Here is a 21,513-nt window from a genome sequence, read left to right on the forward strand (position 1 = left end):
CAAACTTTGTGGTGGTCGACTCTCCCTCGTCCTACAACGCCATTCTGGGACGATCGGCGCTCAGCGAATTCCGAGCGGTCGTCTCAACCTTCCATCAGAAGATCAAGTTCCCCGTGGAGGACAAAGTGGGAGAAGTACGAGGAGATCAGTTAGCAGCTCAGCGATGCTACATCGAGATGGTCCGAGCAGAAGCCAATTCCGCTCGGAAGGCGCCCCGGATCGAGGTAAACGCCATCACCGAAAAGCCACCCCCTTTAATTTATGAAGAAAAAGAGGAAGTGCAGATTCACCCATCCCGATCGGAGGCCACAACCTTTATTGCGTCCGATCTGGAGGAGAAACAGAAAGAAGAGCTGATCCAATGCCTCCGAAGAAATCATGATATCTTCGTCTGGTCGACACATGAGCTGCCCGGAATTTCTCCGAGTATAACGCAGCACGAGTTACATGTCTGACCGGACGTTCTGCCGGTAAAGCAGAGAAAAAGAGATTTCAGTGCCGAGCAGAACGTCATCATCCGAGCGGAGGTGGAGAAGCTTCTGGAAGCCGGCCATATATGCGAGGTTCAGTTCCCGAGCTGGCTGGCGAACGTAGTATTAGTGTCCAAACCGGGCAACAAATGGAGAGTGTGCATAGATTTTCGGGATCTCAACAAAGCTTGCCCGAAAGATTTTTATCCTCCGCCTTGATAGACCACCGGTGGACTCTACGACCGTCGAATTAATCAGATGCTCGACGCCTACCGTGGCTATCACCAAGCGCCGCCGTGAAGATCAAGAAAAGGTCACCTTCAGACGGGACTTATTGCTATAATGTGATGCCGCTCGGATGAATGCGGAGCCACCTATCGGCGCTTAATGAATAAAGTATTCAGAGAGCAGAGCGGAACCTAGAAGTTTATGTGGACGACATTCTCATCCGTCCAGGCGGCAGATCTCTTCAAAGACATGAGGAAACCTTCCGAACGCGCAAGTACGGAGTCAAGCTAAATCCCTGAAGTGCCTGCTCGAGCAAAAGGGGTCGGGTACATAGTGACCGAGCGGGAATCAAGCAAAACCCAGCAAGGTGAAAGCCCTACAAGACATGCCGCCCCAAGAAATACAAGAGAAGTGCGAAGGTCATTATCCAGATTCATCTCCAAAACCGCCGACCGGAGCCTTCCTTTTTTCAAGATCTTACGCAAAGCTACAAAATTTTACTGGGACGAAGAATGCGACCGGGCGTTCGAAGAGTTGAAGGCATACCTGAACTCGCTCCCGGTGTTAGCCAAGCCGACTATTGGTGAACCACTTTGTATTTATCTATCCTCGACCGAGCAGGCAATCGGCTCAGCATTGGTGAGAGCGAGCGGAGAGGAACCTGTGTATTTCCTTAGTCACATTTTAAAAGATGCTGAATCCCGCTACACTGGCCTCGAAAAGCTAGCCTTCGCTCTGGTCCTCGCCGCTCGGCGCCTTCGTCCATATTTCCTGGCGCATGCCATTATTGTCAAAACCAATAGCCCGCTCGGACGTGTTCTACTAAATCCAGAGGCATCCAGACGGCTCATCAAATGGACGACAGAGCTAAGCGAATTTGACATTCAATACCAGCCCCGCTCGGCGATCAAGGCGCAATCCTTGGCCGATTTTGTGACTGAGGTGCAAAGGCCGGAGCCCGAAGCTATGTGGAGAATATATGTGGATGGGTCGTCCACTCGGCTCGGAAGCGGGATTGGAATATTGCTGCTCTCCCCACAAGAAGAAAAGATGCACCTATCCGTCCGGCTGGATTATAAAGCTACCAACAATGAGGCGGAGTATGAGGCCCTCATAGCTGGCTTGCAGATGTGGGAGCCGGTAACACTCCACTGACTCAGAGTTGGCCGCCTCCGTACCTTCAAATCAATAGTGCCCTGCCAAGCTCTACTGAAGCCTTCGGAGTCGAAAGCCGATTTTAGAGAAGTTATTGTCCAAAAGATACCCGTAATGTAAAATCAAGCGGTGATGAGTTAGCCAAGCTCATGAGCTCACAACGCCGGCCGCCATTCCGCAGCCCAATTGAAAAGTATCGCAGGCGATGTCGACCGGATGGAAGGCCTCACATTTCCAAGCGACTGGCGGACGCCCATCATAGAGTTCCTCCGCTCGGGCGCCACACCATCCAATGAGTATGAAGCCCAGCTGCTAAGGAGGAGAGCCGGTCGGTTCACACTCATCGGCGATCAGCTTTATAAAAAGGTTTTCTCACGCCCATTGTTGAAATGCGTGAGCTCGGAGGACTCGGCTTACATCCTCCAAGAAGTACATCAAGGATCGTGCGGAGGACATCTGGGCGGATGAGCACTAGCTAAGAAGATCCTGCTAGTTGGATACTTCTGGCCGACTTTACAAGCAGATGCCGCTCGGACAGTGTCAACGTGCCTTTCATGCCAAAAGTACCATTACTTCAACCACCAACCGGCAGAAGAAATGAAGGTATCCACAGTTTCATGTCCGTTCGATCAATGGGGAATGGATATTTTTGGTCCATTCCCGATGGCGACCGGGCAGCGGAAATTTTTGCTAGTGGCGGTTGATTATTTTTCCAAGTGGGTGGAGGCCGAGCCGCTAGCTAAGATCACCGAACAGATGGTCAAAAAATTTATCTGGCAACACATCATCTGTCGGTTCGGCATCCCTCGCCGATTGGTCTCAGATAATGGGCGGCAATTCACAGGGAAGATGCTAGAGGATTGGTGCAAAAGTTACGGCATTGAGCAACACTTCACGTCCGTGGCTTATCCCCAAAGCAACGGTCAAGCCGAAGTGGCCAATCGGGAAATTCTTCGTATTCTGCGCGCTCGGCTCAACCATGTGGGAGGAAGTTGGCCGGATGAAGTGCCGGGCGTCTTATGGGCCATCCGAACGACTCCGAAGGAAGCGACGGGCGTCACACCGTTCCATTTGGTCTATGACGGCGAGGCGGTCATTCCGGTGGAAGTCGGTGTTGAGTCCGTCCGGAGGATGAGCTATGATGATGGCAACGCCGAACGGAGGAATATGGAGCTGGATTTGGTTGACGAGGAGCGAGCCAAGGCGTCCGTTCGGCTGATGGCGTACCGGCAGCGGATGAAGCAAAACTACAACCGCCGCGTAATCCCCAGATCATTCCAGGTCGGTGATCTCGTCTGGAAGAAAGTCAAGTCGGTCGGCGACGTCGGCAAACTGGAGGCACCGTGGGCGGGCCCCTTCAAAGTTATTGAAAAGCTCCGCTCGGGCGCATATTATTTGGAGGATGAAGCCGGGCGGCAGCTGGATCGACCGTGGAGTGCAAATCATCTCCAGCCTTATCGAGCTGGATGAAAGGTGCACGAATGTAATTCATTTTTGTGTATATGCTAGTCGCCTATGTACTTGTAATGCAGGAAGCAAAAAGATGAAACACATTGAGCATTCTTTGCCGAACGACTTACTGCGTGAAGATTCCGTGCCGTTCGGCCGGGGCATATAAATAACCGAGCCGCACGCTCGATATCGAAGGCCCCGGACCGTTAGGCCGGAGGTGTATTATACGAGCCGCACACTCGATAACGAAGACCCCTCGCCCCTCGACAGGGTGTATATAATCAGTTAAAAGTTAGCCGTAAAAGGCCGTCGAGCTTCGACGTTAAATATCGAGAGACGAGCCGACGTCTATAAACGTCCGAGCGGAAGACCGTCGAGCTCCGACGTTAAATATCGAGAGACGAGCCGGCGTCTATAAACGTCCGAGCGGAAGACCGTCGAGCTCCGACGTTAAATATCGAGAGACGAGCCGACGTCTATAAACGTTCGAGCGGAAGACCGTCGAACTCCGACGTTAAATATCGAGAACGAGCCGGCGTCTATAAACGTCCGAGCGGAAGACCGTCGAGCTCCGACGTTAAATATCGAGAGACGAGCCGGCGTCTATAAACGTCCGAGCGGATAGCCAGTCACATGATACAATCAACGATGGCCTGGTCATACGGCTGAGCGGCTCGCTTATCAAAAATGTACGGAAAACCCCTTTGGGGGTAAGGCACAAAGAAAAAGTTGGTCAGTGGAAGTGAGGTATTAGCATGTAAATGCCGAGCGACTACGTTTGAAAGCCTAGCGGCTGCGCGGTCGCATGATAGATGTCATTAAGACGATCGAACTGAGCCGGACAGAGGCGTGGTGCCGAGCGGAAAGGATATAAAGAACACTTTGGCGCGACGAGGGAAAAATGTCTTGCTAAAACAGAAGTGAAAGGAGCAGAAGGTCACCTATTACTCATTAGGTAGATCAAACAAGTCATTACAGGAATAAGTTGGGCCGAACGGCGGGAATACAAAAAAGTTCATAAAAACGCTCCTCACACATCAAAATCAAAAAGAGCGTCGGGGATGGAGTCCATCACGCTTGCGAGGTCCTCGAGGGGGATGGTCAGCTCGGCGGGCAGGTGGCCTTTGCACCACCGCCTTGATCGCCTCCTCGAAAGTGAGGGATATCTTGTCGGTAAACTTCTCCCCGAAGTCTTCCGAGCGGAGGAACGCCTTCCTCACTTCGTCCGAGCGGGCAGCATCGCTGGCAGCTTGGAGATCCTTCAAGTCTCCATCAAACCTTTGGAGATCGGCTGAGCGGCTCTCTTTCTCGGTGGCTAGCAGGGCGTCTAAATCTTTGATGCGTTGTTCCAGCCCCCTGATCTCCACCTTCACGCGGTCCATATCGTTGATGGCCTGTTGCTTCCAAGTGGTCGCCGTCTTGATCTCCTTATCTCGTTGCTTGATCATCGTTTCAAGCCGAACGACCTTGCTCGCTAAATCGGAAGCCCTTTTCCGTTCGGCATCCAGTAATTTTTTGGCCTTCTCCAGAGCGGCCGTCGACTACTCGGTACCCCCGCAGCTTTTTGTTTTCTCAACTCGTCCTCCAGTTCGGCCAATCGATCGTTAATGGCGATCTGCTCCACCCAGTTCTGCTAGCAAATGTGGACAGGTTAAAAACATAATTCAAATACGCAAACAAAGAAACAGAGCATACCCTGGTGGCCTGTTGTAGGTTGCTATCGCCGAGCTGTCCGGGAGTCATCTTGGCTATTCGACACCGAGCGTCCACCCAAGCTTGGGCCAGAGGGCCTGTCAAGGTAATCTGCTGCTCGGGGACCACAGGCCGATCAGCAGCAGCCATGTACGCCTCCGAAGGAAGGCGCAGAACGGTTTTAATTAAATTTTGGCCGCTCGGCTCGCTCTTGGAAGCGTCGGCCTTACCAGACGGCCCACCGGTGGACGAGGAGGGAAGCTCGTCCAAGCGCCTGATACAGCGCAAAGTTTTTGAAGGGCTGGACGGCGACACCTCAAAGCTGGCCCTCGGAGAACCACGAGGGGTCGGAGTAGTCTCGAGGGAAACCGTCCCGGACAGCACCGGTGCATCCGCGCCCCGCTCGGGCTGTGATTCATCAAGTGTAGTGGAGGCAGATGCGGATTCCGGTCGTCGGCGCTTCCGAGTGCGTAGCGGCACGTCATCGGCCGAACGGCCCTCCACCTCGGCTTCGGTAGGAGGTTCTATGTCGCCCGCGGCCTCATCGTGAGAGGCAGGGGCGTCTGAGGCTTCGGGGACAGTTGATGTCCCCTCACCTTCTTCGCCGGTCGGATCAGCTGGGGAAAGGCCCCGTTCGGCGGCCTCCTTATTCTTCACCGCCTCGTTCTGAGCGGCCTTCAATTTGAGCTTCTCGGTAGCTTTGGCGCGCCATATGACTTCAGCTGCAGAAGCAAAAAATAAATCAGTTAGAACAAAACAAACGGGAAGATAGGGGAACTTACTCATGCTGCAGGGCAGGTCGGCTATCGTAGAAGACAAGCCGAATATGTGCATTACTCCCGGGAGGAGTAGCTTGTCAATATGATAGCGCTGGCCAACTAGCCGTTCGGCTGCATGAAGGTAGGCCGCGTCGCCTCTAAATTTGCCAAGCTCCGGTTGCGCCGGCATCACCGTCTGCCACTTGGTCCGAAAAGTTGACCGCTCGGGAAAACGTATATAGAAAAAATGCTCCTTCCAATGTTTGTCGGAGCTCGGCATGCTATCGAAGAGGACGAAACCTATCCTAGATTGAAAAACAAAAGTACCCCACTCGGCCTGCTTGGGATAGTAGAAGCAGTGGAAAATTTTTGGGTCTAAGGGGATGCCGTTCAGTTTGAACAAAACTATCACTCCGCTCAGTAGCCTAATAGAGTTGGGAACTACCTGGCCGAGCGGGATGCGAAAATAATTGCAAACTTCTAAGAAAAACTTGTGGGGTGGAAAACGCAGTCCGGCTAGAAATTGGTCTCGGAAGAAAAGAACGGTGCCGGGCGGCGGTTCATGAGGCCGATCGGCCGGTGTGGCTAACACTATTTGGTGGTCGGTCGGCAGGTCGTAAGTCCGAACGAGACGCAATGCGTCTTCCTCATCAAAGCGGCTCTCCATGGTCGCGTACCATAGGCCCGGAGCGCCGCCGGTCGACTGCGAGGTGCTAGTCATGGGCGAAAGACGAGAATACGGGACCGAAAGAGAAGGTTCAAGCAAGGAGTGGAGGAAAACTGATGTGCGTAGATTATATACTCTTTTATGCATGTTTTTACGCACATTTACATACTTTGAGCATGCTTGATCTATGCATTTTTATACTTCCAACTTTCCTTTTAGCATATTTACTCTTTTGGTTCGGAGATCTGCTTTTTGTGCATTTTCTGTACACAGGAGTCGATTTGGTGAAGAATCTACATCTTTGGGCATGCATTGGAGGAAACGAAGGGAGAAAGCACCGGGCCGTGTACCTCACACGACCCTGCACTGGTATGGAGCTCGGGCCGTGTGGAGTTTGGCACCAATAGAAGAGGAAGATGACATGGCCGTGTGAACCTCGCACGGCCGTGTCAAGATTTGAAGCCAACCAGATCAGAAGGCTTCGGGGGCCGCGGAGATCTACACGGCCGTGTGAGATTTCCAGAGACCAGCAGTGCAGTGCACCACACGGCCGTAGCATTTCCAGAGACTACAGGCCGTGGTCAGGTGCACCACACTACTGTAGCATTTCCAGAGAGCAGAGGGTTCGGCCGTGTGGAGTCACACTACTACAGGCGTGGGGCTGGACATGGCCGTGTGAATCTCACACTACCGTGTCACGGGGTCGTGTGGCGCCCGATTCCTCCTCTATTTAAACCCTTCTTCATGAATTGAAAGGATCTCCCTTTGGGAGAAAGCAAGATTTGGTGGTTTTCCCCATTCTTGGGAGGATTTCTCGGCGATTCTAAGGGAGATCTCGACGATTTCGACTCGAGCGAGGATTGGATCCAAGACAAGGCTTCTTGTAGATAAGTTTTCTCTTTCCCCTCTTCTTGTTTTCTTGGATTGGGGATTCAAGGAATGCTTGTAATCTCTATTTCTTCGGGTTTTCTTCCTCGATTCATGGAGTAGATCTTGTATTCTAGGATTAAGGGAGTATTTGTATGATGGATTGATGTAATCTCTAATGGATTTGCCATTTTCTTGTTTCAATGACATTGACTTGCTTGTATCAATTAGATCTTGAATGATTAATGGTGATTTGTGCTTAATTCTCATTTTTGATTGATTGTTTGGATTTCTTGTGGACTTTGTAAAGATAAACTCTCACTCGATCATCCGAGGGATCCACGTGACAGGTGCAAGCCCGTGTAAGGACGTTTGAGAGATAATCTTGAAGAGGAAATATGGATATTCAAGAGAGTAGGATGGATTTTATGACTAGCTGCTTGTGTCTTGATAGATTAATGAGTCGTGGGCTTCTACGTTGATATCCGAGGAAGGCATAGTAATAGGTGCACTTCTGTGTAAGGACAACATAGGTACATGTCTAATTAATCCTATTTAGATACATTTCTCAGTCCTTAGCCGGTTTTCTATTGCAAGAGGGAACCGGCAACTTTCTACATGTTTGGCAATTGAGGGATAAGAATTGGTGAACCATTTACATTCAAGAAATCTTACAAAGAAATCGAAACTCCTAGAATCTCCCTTTATCATAACCCAAAACACTAGACTCTTGTTTGTTGATCTTTAAGACTAGATTTGTTTACCTTTACTTTGCTTTTGAAATGATTGGATAGTTGTTTAGCTAATTCGCATTGAGGCATTTCTAGTGCTTATTCCAGTCCCTGTGGATACGATAATCTTTTATATTACTTGCGACATTTCCGTACACTTGCGGAGCGTAACAAAAACCGACTGAAGGAAACAAGTAACAAAGAGCAGAAAACGTTGGGGAACAAGAAAGAGGGTCTTACGAGCAAGAAAGATGATCGACGAGGGCCTGGGGTTTGCTGAAGAATGGAGGGGCGAGGTCGCCGGAGAAAAAAACGAGCAGAGAAGCGCCGGAAGAGGATGAGGCAACAAGGCGGCGGAAACGGAGTCGCGGGCTTTATATCGCCGCCCGGGAGCAACCTCCACCGTCCGATCCAAGTCGTTGATAACGAAGTCATCATCCAGCCGTCCATTTCAAACGGCGGCTGTCCCATCGGAAGTGACGCCACCGCCATACGCTGACAAACGCATGATCGCCATGTGTCAGCGGGATACTGGCCGCATTTAATGAGCTCCCCTTACCGTGCACGTGATGAATAGTAGGGGAGAGCATCGGACATGGGGTCCAAGAGACCACAAGGCACGGATCAGATACCGCCGAACGGACGAGCATCATTAGGCCTGGCCGAGCGGCCCAATGCAAGGATCGTTGTTCTGTCAGATCGGCAGTCCAGTCAGTCAGACTTCGCCTCTTTCGACTAGACTCGAAGGGAAGACAAGTGATCCGGTGGTAAGAGCCCGGGACCCCCCAACGAGGGGTCAACGCCACGTAGAGGTCAAATGGCCAAGCAGCCCGCCGAAGAAGCGTGAGCCGACCGGACTTGGAAGAAATGGACCAGACCGATCGGCTGACTAAGGGACATTCGGTAGTAAAAGGCGCCCTGACCGGGACGGGGTTCCGACGCTCTGTCGAAACAGTAGTTAAGAGCCGAGCGGAAGGACCAGGAAACAATGACACTGTTAACAGTCTCTACATAGCGCCTACTGGAAATCTCCCCAGCACACCAATGTCAACGGCGGACCGGACGCGAGGTGAGTGCCGTCCGGCCAACGCGTAAAAGGAGGAAGGGCCGGCTGGCCATACTCCCTGTCCAGCCGGTCGGACGCCCCGGATTATGAACAGTAAAGAGGGGGGAACATCTTCTGACAACCGTCGAATCATATGGCTAGGCCATACTCCTAGTCTGACAACGGGGTGTCCTGTTGTCCCATCGAAGGCGCAATGGGACTGCCGCAGTATGGCGTCAGGTAAGCTCTCTGACAGGTACACGCCGAGGCATGAGCTGCGGACACGCACGCGCCTCGATAGGCGTGTAGGAGCTTTTTCATCACCCTATATAAAGAGCCGTAGACTTCGCCGGAGGTACGCATTCTACAAGCTTGGGAGCTCCTTTTTCCGCCACTTACCTGACTTGAGCGTCGGAGGGTCGCCGCCGGGAACTCCTTCCCGGCCCGACTTCAGTGCAGGTTCGCCGGAGATTCGTGCGGCCAGACGGAGACCTGCACCATCGAATAGGAGCGCACCACGTGCCTAGCGTCCTTTGGTTCGGCGGTTCGGACAGGATCAAAATTATTTAAACATATGTTTAATTATTTTTGAGTTAGTTTTTTATCAATAATATTCTGTCATTTCTTTTCTCCAAAATAATGAGTTTTTGGATACCTATTGTCTAGTATTGAGTGACATCAACCAGTCTTTAGAAAATTATTTCCGACGTTTCAATAGCTTATATTATATACGTTAGGTGTTTTGTTGGTTTTTAAATTGAATTATCTTATAAACCAAGGAAATATTTTTGACATTAATGTGTTAGTATTATTGTGTAATAGAAATTTTATATTCTTTCATTTTATGATATGAAAATATAAATATTATTATTATGCGAAAATGATAGTTGAATTATAAGTTAATTTAAATTTGTACATGTAGTAATGTAATTTGAGGTGTTGAGTGTAAATGATTATATATATATACAAAATTAATTATTTATTTATATGTAAATGAATTTTTTATGTATTTTTTCTAATTGTTAATTATGTATGATAAGATTTTAAGGATTTTTGATAGGATCATACGATGTTACGATTCGATCCTGACCGATCCGATCCTGACCCTAAATCGATTTTACATAGGATCACGATTCTACAAACTATGACTTGAACAACTCAAAGCTCGGATCGACTCGCTTGTTTGACATTAATTCCTGAATTTATCCTGATAATTTCCGTGGGATAGAATCTCTCACTTTCTAGATTAGTCAGATGAAAAAACAAAACAGAGCAAGGTCGATGTGTCGTCGAGTCCTTGCACCGTCCCGATTGTGGACAGAACTCCACTCTGATCACCCCTGTTCCAACCCATCTTTTGACGCCTTTCTAGCCTTTCCTTCTCCAGCCTTGTGCCCTGTTTATTCTAGAGATTCAAGCGGAAAAAAGGGATAACTACATGAATGAATGAATTTATTATATAATGTTTTCACATATCATTTTTTTTACCAATTATTCTTCTTATACGATGATTATGTTCAAGTTACATATAATAAAATGATGATTAGAACGGTTATATTACATGAAATAAGCATATGATGAATGAATGAACAATCAAAAAATGGAAATAAATTTTTTTTTGAAAGACACTTGTAAAATGATATGAATATGTATTTAAATGATCAATAAAATTTTAATTAAGGAATGTGAGATCATCATAACCGCCACGTTAGTCACCCCTTCATGACTATGGCAGGGTCCGCAAATATGATGAAATCTGCCGTTAAGTTTCGACCTCTAGACTACTGCAATCATTAACCTATACACCTAGCCCGGGGCCCGATCTTATAGTATACAAGGATGCATATAGCTGATGTTATTAGTGAGATAAAAATTTAATTGTTGCGTAACACTTTATTAAGTTGGATAACGAAGATGGATATGATGACTATTAGTGTTCAATAAGTTGATGCTAATAGGAGGTTATGACAATTACTGTTCAATAAGTTGATTCATATCAGTTGTCATTCAAATTACTTGGATCACAAGCTTTTCTGATTACAAAATAATATGATTATCGACTAGATTTTCCTCTAGTGGGATAAACTTTTACATCTTTAAAGTGTTTTCAATTGTTGGGTGATATTGTCCAAAAGTCGATGAGATGGAAAGTTGGAGATATGGTGCTCCTGCCCACCGCCTGTAGACTCTACTCCGACCTACAACACAGATTACGTTAGTGCCGAGCCAAGGAAGGGACCCCCAACATTGGCCCTCCGACGCTCAAGTCAATCATCGGCGATGATGTAGAAGGCGGAGTAACAACATGAATAAACAGTATCACGAATAGTGTCTATTGCATACCTCTGCCGATAGTTGGACCCCCTAGCTCTTGTAGCGTGCGTGCACGCTCCCCAAGACGAGCATGCTTCCTAATGTTTTCCCTGAAAATACTTGTCAGTAAAATGTCCCTAACACAATACCTTAACGGAACGAGCATATCTCTGAAGTGACAGTGGAAACTTCCGCCGTACGATCTTTTGGTTGTCCATACCTGGTGTCAACAGCACTAACTCCCAAAAGAATGTCGATAGATAACAGAAGGAGTATGCTACTAGACCGAGCAGGTTGACCGCTCGACTGGAACTTCGCTGCTCCTGTGTCCCGTCCGCTCGGCCAGAACTTCGCTACCCCTGTGCATGTGTCTGCTAAACCGTAACTTCGTTGTTCTGGTGGCTCGTCTGGTCGGCCGGAGCTCCATTGTGCCAATACCGAGTCCTATCGCAAGGTCGAGCGGTGTAGCTGCTCGACCCGGCTTATGCATATCGTCTCCTCTTCCGTCCGGCGCCCACTACTCCCTCGAGCGTCGATCATTTAACACTTCCCTGTGTCAAAGGCGGGATCGAATCGGAACCTTCTCCTCCTAGTCGGGGCATGATCGCTCGATCGGTCAATGATATCTGAGCATTGACCTTATCGCCCGACTGGCCGATGATATCTGAGCGTTGGCCACCTTGACTTTTACCTCCACCATGGTAGCTATCCTCCGCGGGATGGGGCCCCTCCTTATCACCTCATCATCGGGAAAGAATAGTCTTCAAATACAAAGAGTGACATACTAGACTCTGATATGAATCACAAGACATAACAGAGTTGTTCTTTAGAGAGTTCTATATCATATATTTTAGTTCTAAGAAACTCTTGCACCAAAGAGAGAATTTTTTCAGACTTCTATTACACCATTTACAGTTTAAGGGTTTAGGGTTGGCACTTCATACTTGCCTCAAAACCAGTCTCATAACTCAAACAGAATGTGGGTTTAGGGTTTAGTTAAGCAACTCAAAATATTGTCTGCTTGCTAGACCAACCGATAAATCAATACATCTCAGTCGCATAGGCCTTCAAGCTCCTAAACTAGCTTTCCAAACACTTCGTTCAGCTCACTTATAACTTTCTTCACAGTAACTTCAGCTAAGACACATCATAAGAATGAAGAAACCAAATGTAACTGGATTCAAGAGTTGATAGCAAATGGTATAGAGTAGAAAACGAACTAGCCAATTCAAAAAGGTGATACCTCCATGTAAGTATACTAACATTCAAGTTGAGGCAATTCCAATTAACTCTTATCTCTTCACTAAGCTCTTTCACTGGTTAATGTTTTTTTTTTTTAACCTTTCTCTACCCCTTATATCCTCCACTCTAAAAGATCTGATTCAACTAAGTGTTATTAGTTACACAACCAGCAAAAATTGGAAGTCAATAAAGTATCCAACATAATTCACAGATTCAGACATAAATCTGTATTAGAAGCCAGGATGAAATAAGTGGAAAGAATTGGCTTTAGGCATTGAGAACAAATTCGAAAAGTACGTCGAGAATCTCATGAACTGAATGCATATGTATCTGAAAATGTATATACAAACACTTCAATGACTTCACTAGCACTCTAGCATTCTTATTCGTTGTCTGAACTCACCTTTTTCTTTAACACAAACATGTGATCTGATTACTAAAACAAATGCAAGTTGATAATAAGCATGCCAATCGATTGATGATAAGCGAAAAGGCAATTCCTTAATCCAAATTGGATAAATTCAGCTTTAAAAATGACACAAATAGCACAGCTAGTAATGTATCATCAATCATATAATCTAAGAAAATGTTGATAAATGGAGCTTCAAAAGGCACTTTGATTCTAATGCCTTGGCCTTGCTTATTCTGAGAGGAATGAACAGAGAGTACCTCAGGAAGAAGTCCAATTCTTGTGAGTGCTGATGAGTGCTGAAAGGAGGCCGGCCGAAGCCATCAGTAGAGTGTTTGAGAGAAACCCCTTTCCATCTCTCACATCTCCGAGCGCCATCAAACCATCAGCGAGATCTTGAAAGATGGAGAGTTGCTTTAGCAACAGCTTCGTTCTCAGTTTCCTAATTTCCTCATCATCCTCTTCAGGTTTCATGCTATCGATCCCTGATCGGATCAAAGATTGTATTTTTCGTACTTCTCTGGCCTTTAGGGCGACGCTGCCGAAGTAGCCGATAAGCTCTGTCCAAGCGCTAATCATTTGGAGCCGGCGCGAGTACTCGGAAGGTATGAGGCCCGCCTTGCATAGCCACACGAACTGTTCAACGAAATAATAGGCGCCCTCACCACCGTATGCGACGACGGCGAGGAAGCGATCGGCGGGAGAGAGCGCACCGTCAGCGGAGGCACGGAGTGCGTTGAGATCCTGGACGAACTTGCCGAGGCGGAAGGCCTTGCGGCTAAGACCGACGCTGGATTCAAAGGACTTGAGGCGGGGAGCGAGGGCCGGGGGGAGCGGGGAGGAGGGGGCAGCGAGGGCGACCTTGGCGGCGTAGCGGGAGATCTTGAGGAGCTTATCGACGCCGTCGCGGCGAGAGAGATAAGCTTCGAGGTGTAGCAGAAAGTCTCGGTCGCCGCCCCTTGACGATCTTGCTGCCGCGGGCCGCGGCGGCGGCAGGGCGGAGGGCTTCTGGGAGGGGTCCGCCACTGCGAGATCCGCCATGGAAGGGAAAAAAAAAAGGAAGGAAGCGATCGCCTGAGTCGAGTTTGACTAAAGACCGACTCAGATCCGATGCGGGACTTAAAATACGAGGTAGCGGTGACGTGTACTACTCTCCTTCCTTTCAACGATAATCTTTTTGGGCAAAAATAAATTAGCGTTTTTTGGAATCATGAAATGAGCACTCCTATTTTTATGAAAAATTATATGCACAACAAAAAAAAAAACTCAATAAAAATCTCAAGGATAGACATATAAAATGATGGGACCCACAAAAAATGAAATGGTGGGCCATGATTTTATGTGTCTATCCTTGAGGTTTTCATTGAGGTTTTTTCCTTGTGCATATCATTGCTCTATTTTTATTTAGAGTAATGATACGCTACGGGAAAACAAAGCACGAATCGCTGCACGAATGACTCATCCATTCCCACGTGGAATGAAAAAATGCATTTTCCATTCCTCTCTGTCCACCTCAACTTTGACTAAAACCCTAAACTCTGTCCGTTTCCCCCCATCTCTCTTCCACAGAACCCGCCGACCCATCTCCTCCGATTTCTCTCCTGCGCCGCACTCTCCTCCGAGTGATCTTCCTGCGCCTCTCCTTTTCTCTTCTGCGCCGACCTCTCCTCCGAGAAGCTTCGCCTCTCCTTTTTCTCTTCTGCGCCGACCTCTCCTCCGAGAAGCTTCGCCTCTCCTTTTCTCTTCTGCGACGCCATCTCCTCCTTTTTCACTTCTGCGCCGCACTCTCCTCTGAGAGATCTTCCACTCAGAAGCTTCACCTCCTCTCCTTTTTCTCTTCTGCGCCGCCCTCTCCTCCTTTTTCTCTTCTGCGCCACACTCTCCTTCGAGAGATCTTCCACGCAGAAGCTGTGCACAAGGCAGAGATCCGCCACCATCGAAGCTCCTCCATCGCTGAGTGAACCCTAAAGGCGCACCACCAGCGAAGTCGCGAAGCTCTTCCACGGCCTAAGCCCTAAAGCTCTTCCACCGCCTAAGCCCTAAAGCTCCTCCACCAGCGAACCGTGCCTTTGTACGGGTTTGTTTTTTCTCACTTGACATTAAGTTCTTCGTTCTTCTTGAACAAATGCAATTATAATTCTGTTTGCCCTATTATAATTATTGTAGCATCTCATTGATCAAACTTGAGACATGTCCTATTATTAACCAATTTTGTTTGGTTCCCAGAAGTGGAACCAATTAGGAAATTGAAAATCATGTTTAGGATATTTTAAATTTCCAACATTTTATACACTGGAGATCTCTTATACTATGTGTGGCCTCCTAAGTATTAGTATTACTTTAACATCAATTACCTAAATTATAGTAGTTGAGCAAGGATATGAAAGAGTAGATGGTTTTTGTTCTTTTGATATGAAAAAGATTACAGGACAAATGAACAAATATTCATGGCAGCCGGTTTGATATCATCATCATCTTTCACTCGAAGACGCATGAATGATGAACAAGATGAAACACCTCATATATTATGCTATTGTGGGTTAAGAGCTACTCTTTGGACTTCATGGAAGGAAACCAACCCAGGCAGACGATTTTTTTCATGCCTAAAATTTAGAGTAAGTTTTATTTATATAAAATGATTGCAAAACCAACCATATTTATATGCTTTTTAATTATTGGATTTTGATTAAGTTTATTCGATATTCAGGAAAGGGGATGTGGCTTCTTCTTATGGCATGATCCAGAATTGTCAGAGAGAGCTAAGGGAATTATTAATGATCTGAAGAGGGATAACAAAAAATTACAAATGGAGATTAGTGAATTGAAGAAATCTAATATGTACATCGAAAGTGCAGTTGATTGCAATGTTCTCCTGGAGCCTGTGAACAACTCTGTTACTATGAAGTTGAGTGATGAAATATGTTCATTTAATAGAAAGTTTAGAGTTGTTATCGTTGTATTTGTATTCACTTGGATTGTGATGATTTGGAAGTGGTTGGTGTAATTTGCTATAAGCAAATAACTGTTGTAGTAATGAAAGATGTTTTTTGGTTTTTTAATGTGCCTTCAACCTATATTAGCCATATATTTCTAATTGAAGTTTGTAAGTAGTTTTTTGATATATAATGTGATTGAAGCAATTTTAGTTGCTTTCTGGTCTTGCATTTTGTCAAATTCATATCATGGTTAATCTTGTTTCTTTCTTATTCTAGATGAATGAAACTTTTTCGTTCCATTTCCATTGCATCTAGTTTTAAATTTTCTCTATTTGTTGTACTTGTAAAAGTGTAACAACTAAGGATTAAAGTGATCCATTGTCTGGAAGGAAAGGGAAATGTGGTTTCAGTGCACGAGTACCAATTGGGTAGTAGCAAGCAGAGCTGCTCTTCAAATGGCTTCATGACCATGAGCAATGCAAAATACTAAGATATCTTCTAATAAGATTTTTTTTTCTTTATAGTTTTGTTACCATGTTTCTATTTACTGATCTATTCAAATCATTGGAGAATATGTTTCATCTTGTTTATTTTTCAACTTTCAGTATTCTAAAGGAAGTTGAGCAGAATTCTATTTAGCATTTTAAATCTGGCATCCGAGCATGTTTGGAGTTGCCATCGAAACAAACGACATGTTGTGGATCGGTCAACAGACCGATCCATTGTCTTCTGGACCGATCAGGACCTGACATATCCTGATCGGTCTGTGGACCGATCAGACTATGGGTGGATCGGTCCACAGACCGATCCCTCCCACGTCTTCTGAACGCTTCTTTCTGATCGGTCTATAGACCGATCAGATAACCCACAGAATGCTTCTGTGTGGTTACTGATCGGTCCCCAGACCGATCAGATAACCCACAGAGACTTTCTGTGTGGTCACTGATCGGTCACGAGACCGATCAGGTGACTATTGTTTCACTGGATCGGTCTGCCGACCGATCCAGACAACCGGAGTATCACTGGATCGGTCAACAGACCAATCCAATGTCCTTGTGTTAGCCGTCTTCCTGGTCCAGAGAGCGAGCTACCAAGCCCTCTCTGACCTAGTCCGGAGAACGAGCTACCGAGCCCTCTCCGACTTCGTCCGGTCCAGAGAACGAGCTACCGAGCCCTCTCTGACCTAGTCCGGAGAACGAGCTGCCGAGCCCTCTCCGACTTCGTCCGGTCCAGAGAACGAGCTACCGAGCCCTCCAGAGAACGAGCTACCGAGCCCTCTCTGACCTAGTCCGGAGAACGAGCTGCCGAGCCCTCTCTGACTTCGTCCGGTCCAGAGAACGAGCTACCGAGCCCTCTCTGACCTAGTCCGGAGAACGAGCTGCCGAGCCCTCTCCGACTTCGTCCGGTCCAGAGAACGAGCTACCGAGCCCTCTCTGACCTAGTCCGGAGAACGTTTCTAGAATGAAATAATCTTGCTACTTCAAAAGCTACTTGATGCTAAAACGTTTCCAGAATGAAATAATCTTGCTGAAGGAAAGGGAAATGGAACTTGAAGCTAAAATTGTAATCCTCTTAGAAGATAAAGAAGTTCTTGCCCAAGAGCTTTATCATGTCAAAGAAGAAAAGAATAACTTAGAACAGAGAAGAAAAAAATAACTTATAACAGAGACATTGAGATTACAAATTGGAAACTATGAACTGAAAGAGGCTCCAAATGATGCAAGCTCCAAATGATGCAAGTTCATTACAAACTTTAATTGGATACTACTTACAAACTTAAATTGGAAATATAAATCTAATTGCATTACAATTCTCAATTGGATACTACTTACAACATTCAATTGGAAACATAAACTTAATTGCATTACAATCTTCAATTGCATTACAATATTCAATTAAAAAAGAACCCAACATAGGGCTAACATAAACATCATTGCAACCCCTCAAGCACACAACAAAAAGTGTCTAAATGTCATGAACATAAATCCAGCATATTCTCTCTTTTGTCATCAACTCCATTTCCCCGGCATAGGCCTTAGTACACAACCTGTAAAATAAATAAAAGACTAATGAAATTGTTGGGCTGAAGGATAAAGTTAAGATGATTGACATAGTAGACATATAACCTAAGAAAGACATTCAAAGTTAAGATGTTGGGCAGAAGGAGAAAGCATGATTGACAACGAATTAAAGCAACTATAAAATGTTTACAGATCATTTCATTCCTAGTTAGGTATGTGCAAAGACATTCAAAAATAGATGTGTATTTTTCACCTAAGAAAGCTGTGCATACCTTTCTTTCAGGATCTTGCAAAGACCAATTATTGATCGCAATTTTGATACATAATAGTTATTCTCAAAATTGATGTGTAGTAACCTAAGAAAGCTGTGCATACCTAGTGAAATCGCAACTTACATTTTTACTGGACTCATCATCGATCATACTTGGAGAATTCATATTTGATAACTCATCTTGCTTTTTATCAACTGTAGAACTCTGTAGATAGATGTAGTTATGTTCAATATTAACAAATAACAAAAGCAAAATCAATTATCACTAAAACATAACACCAAAAGTATATTTCGCCAAATATACAACCATACCTTTTTTTGAGATTTTGTCTTCGTCTTTTTCACAATTTGCTCAATTTTGGATTGTTTTCGTTTCATCGGTGGACGTCCACGAGACCTTACTTTTAGAGGACTGTGAAACTGTTTGCTCTCATTTCTTGATTCTTCATATATTTTATTGTTGTCCTGATAACCATCAAATGAATCACCAATATTTATATCCATAATTCTTTTTTTGGCTTCTTTCAATATCCCTGTTAAAACAAAGCACCTTTCATCATTTTTTGACCCAAGCTGCCCCACTTCTTGTAACAATGGTTGAAGATTATTATATCTTTGTCGTTCCTCTGCATGATGATAAGAATCATCATATATATTGGTGATTCCTTGATATCCACGTTTAATGTCTTTGCGCCATCGTTCCAATATATAATTTTCTGGAACTATAGTGATATTTCTTTTCACCATAACTGACATCAAATGTCTACACACAATTCCACGAAACTGAAAGAGACGACACAAACACTTCATCTGAGATTGTAACTCACTATATTGTACCCAAAATGAAATATTTTTTTGAATTGCTCCCTCTTTCCCATATATAGTTTCTGTCACCTCAAAAAAGAGTGTTGACCCTTCTTGCTTCACAAATATAGTGTTACAAAACATCAAACCTCGCAATTCATCTTGAAACAACTTGAATATTTTGTTAGTGTAAACACTTTGAAATTGTTTTTCAATTGGATTGCCACTGATAACTGGAATGATTGAATTGAAAGATGCAAAATCAGAATTATCTTCCTTTTCAATCTTGCTTTTCAAAGCATTGTCATATTGTTCAATAAACTGTTTCAAAGTTGTTTTTGAATGAACATAATCATCAAAAAATACATTCATACTTTCGCTTCTTTGACTTGTCGACATCCCTGCCCAAAACTTATCTTTCACATATACAGGCATCCACTTATGACGAATTTCATATAAAGAATTCAACCAATCATTTTTCTCTAAGTTAAATTCTTCTATCAATTTTTTCCAGTTGCTATCACATTCTTCAGATGTTATAGAATTGTAAACAATATTCTTCAAGTTTCTCTTTATCAACTTATAGTTGGCATGACTACTAAACTTCGCTGGAAGTTTTTTCATAATATGCCAAAGACATAAACGATGATGAGAGTCCGGAAATACCTCAACAATTGCAATTTCCATGGCTTTGCATTGATCTGTAATAATAGCTTGTGGAGCTCGTCCTCTCATGCATGTCAACCATGATTTAAATAACCAAATAAAAGTTCCAGAATCTTCTTTAGATATCAAACCACAACCAAGTAATATGGATTCACCATGATGATTTACTCCAACAAACGGAGCAAATGACATATCATAACTATTGGTAAGATATGTAGTATCAAATGTAATGACATCAGAAAAATAATCACATGCAGCCCTAGATCTTGCATCAGTCCAAAATATATTTCTTATGCGAGAATCTTCATCTACGTCAATCACATAAAAGAAATTTGAATTTCTACTTTGCATACGACAAAAGTAATTATTCAAGGCTTCTGCATCACCATTTCCAAGCCCTAATCTCCGTGATTCAGCCACATAATTTCTATACTTTCTCTCATCAAACGATAAGTTTTCATAGCCACCAGCTTCAACAACAAATGATTGAAAACTCTTACTCAAAGTTATTCCCGCTTGATCATTCAACTCTAATTTCCTCTTAGTTTGAGAATCTAACACTTTATTACATCTAAAATGTCTTGACTTTCTTGGACTTAATGCATGATTGTGTTCAAGTTGAATACTCGTAATGACACATGATCCATCATTCTGAACTATAATATTAATCTTTGCTTTGCAATCCGTTTTGCTACAGGGTCTAGGATAAAAAGAATTTTTCACTCTAGGAGCAGTCTTACCATTTTTAGAGCATCCGAATGAAAAATACTTCAGCTGGCCATCATCTCCTTTTTTGGAACCCAGCTTTGCAATACCAAAACCAAGAATCTGGGCATAGGATTTGTAAAAATCGCGAACTTCTTCTTCAGCTGAAAAACACATCCCAACTTGTGGAGTATCAACTCCATTTGAGCTTGACGAATCACCCAACACTTGGAAATCACCCTCAATTAATCGTTCTTGCTCCATAACAATTTTACAACCTACATTCAAATAAAATAGCTATTAGCAAACTTTTATACAGTGAACAAAGAAGACAAATGATATGCTATAAGAAATGATATGCTGCAAGAAGAGATATGTTACAAGAATTACAAATAAATAAACAATATAATATAAAAGAGACCATAGTCATATGAATAACAAAATCACAAATCTCAACAACAAGAGATATCACAAATCACAAAAGATATACAATCCTCCATTGAGATTTCTCCCAAATATTGACAATAAATTTAATAAACATATATAAGTTAAATAAGTATAACTTGAAGAAAAAAAATTCTGCCTATTCCATAAGATAAGAAAATGGACCCTTTAACATACTATACTGGAGAATCCATGCCCGATATAGTCACAAAAAACCTTGTGAAGCATCTGTCCAAAGACCTCCCGGAACTTCAGGAGTCATGAATTTGGAGTTGCAGCAAAGTCAAGCTCGACAAAGTTCAGAAGGAATAAGCGTGTTGCTTGATTGGTTGTCCAGTAGACACTCACCTTTCTCGTCAAGGCAGGGTCGCTAGTGGAGGAGCTTTAGGGTTTCTAGAAAGAAGCCGTGGAGGAGCTTCGCGGCTTCGCTGGGGGTGCGCCTTTAGGGTTCGCTCGGCGATGGAGGAGCTTCGATGGTGGCAGATCTCTGCTTTGTGCACAGCTTTTGCGTGGAAGAGAAATTGGAGGAGAGGGCGGCGCAGAAGAGAAGCTTCTCGGAGGAGAGGTGGGCGCAGTAGAGAAAAAGGAGGAGAGGCGCAGGAAGATCACTCGGAGGAGAGTGCGGCGCAGGAGAGAA

General features: G+C 44.9%; 3 protein-coding genes across 3 annotated transcripts; 1 reads left to right on the forward strand and 2 right to left on the reverse strand.

Annotated features, from left to right (window-relative positions):
• Window positions 1–13,070: 13,070 nt before the first annotated feature.
• Window positions 13,071–14,121, reverse strand: LOC122010178 (peroxisomal membrane protein 11-3-like). Its single transcript, XM_042566617.1, has one exon. It carries the CDS (start codon window positions 14,068–14,070, stop codon window positions 13,291–13,293), a length of 780 nt encoding a protein of 259 aa, XP_042422551.1. The 5' UTR covers window positions 14,071–14,121; the 3' UTR covers window positions 13,071–13,290.
• Window positions 14,122–14,687: 566 nt separating this feature from the next.
• LOC122012778 lies at window positions 14,688–16,088 on the forward strand. Its single transcript, XM_042569423.1, has 2 exons — window positions 14,688–15,644; window positions 15,737–16,088. Exons 1-2 carry the CDS (start codon window positions 15,477–15,479, stop codon window positions 16,031–16,033), a joined length of 465 nt encoding a protein of 154 aa, XP_042425357.1. The 5' UTR covers window positions 14,688–15,476; the 3' UTR covers window positions 16,034–16,088.
• Window positions 16,089–18,000: 1,912 nt separating this feature from the next.
• LOC122011230 (protein FAR-RED IMPAIRED RESPONSE 1-like) lies at window positions 18,001–20,696 on the reverse strand. The gene is made up of 3 exons (XM_042567628.1): window positions 18,570–20,696; window positions 18,382–18,462; window positions 18,001–18,012 (listed from the first exon to the last, which is right to left on the reverse strand). Exons 1-3 carry the CDS (start codon window positions 20,694–20,696, stop codon window positions 18,001–18,003), a joined length of 2,220 nt encoding a protein of 739 aa, XP_042423562.1.
• Between the last annotated feature and the right edge of the window lie 817 nt (window positions 20,697–21,513).

This window comes from Zingiber officinale, chromosome 8A (assembly GCF_018446385.1).
Source record: "Zingiber officinale cultivar Zhangliang chromosome 8A, Zo_v1.1, whole genome shotgun sequence".
Taxonomy (NCBI): Eukaryota; Viridiplantae; Streptophyta; class Magnoliopsida; order Zingiberales; family Zingiberaceae; genus Zingiber; species Zingiber officinale.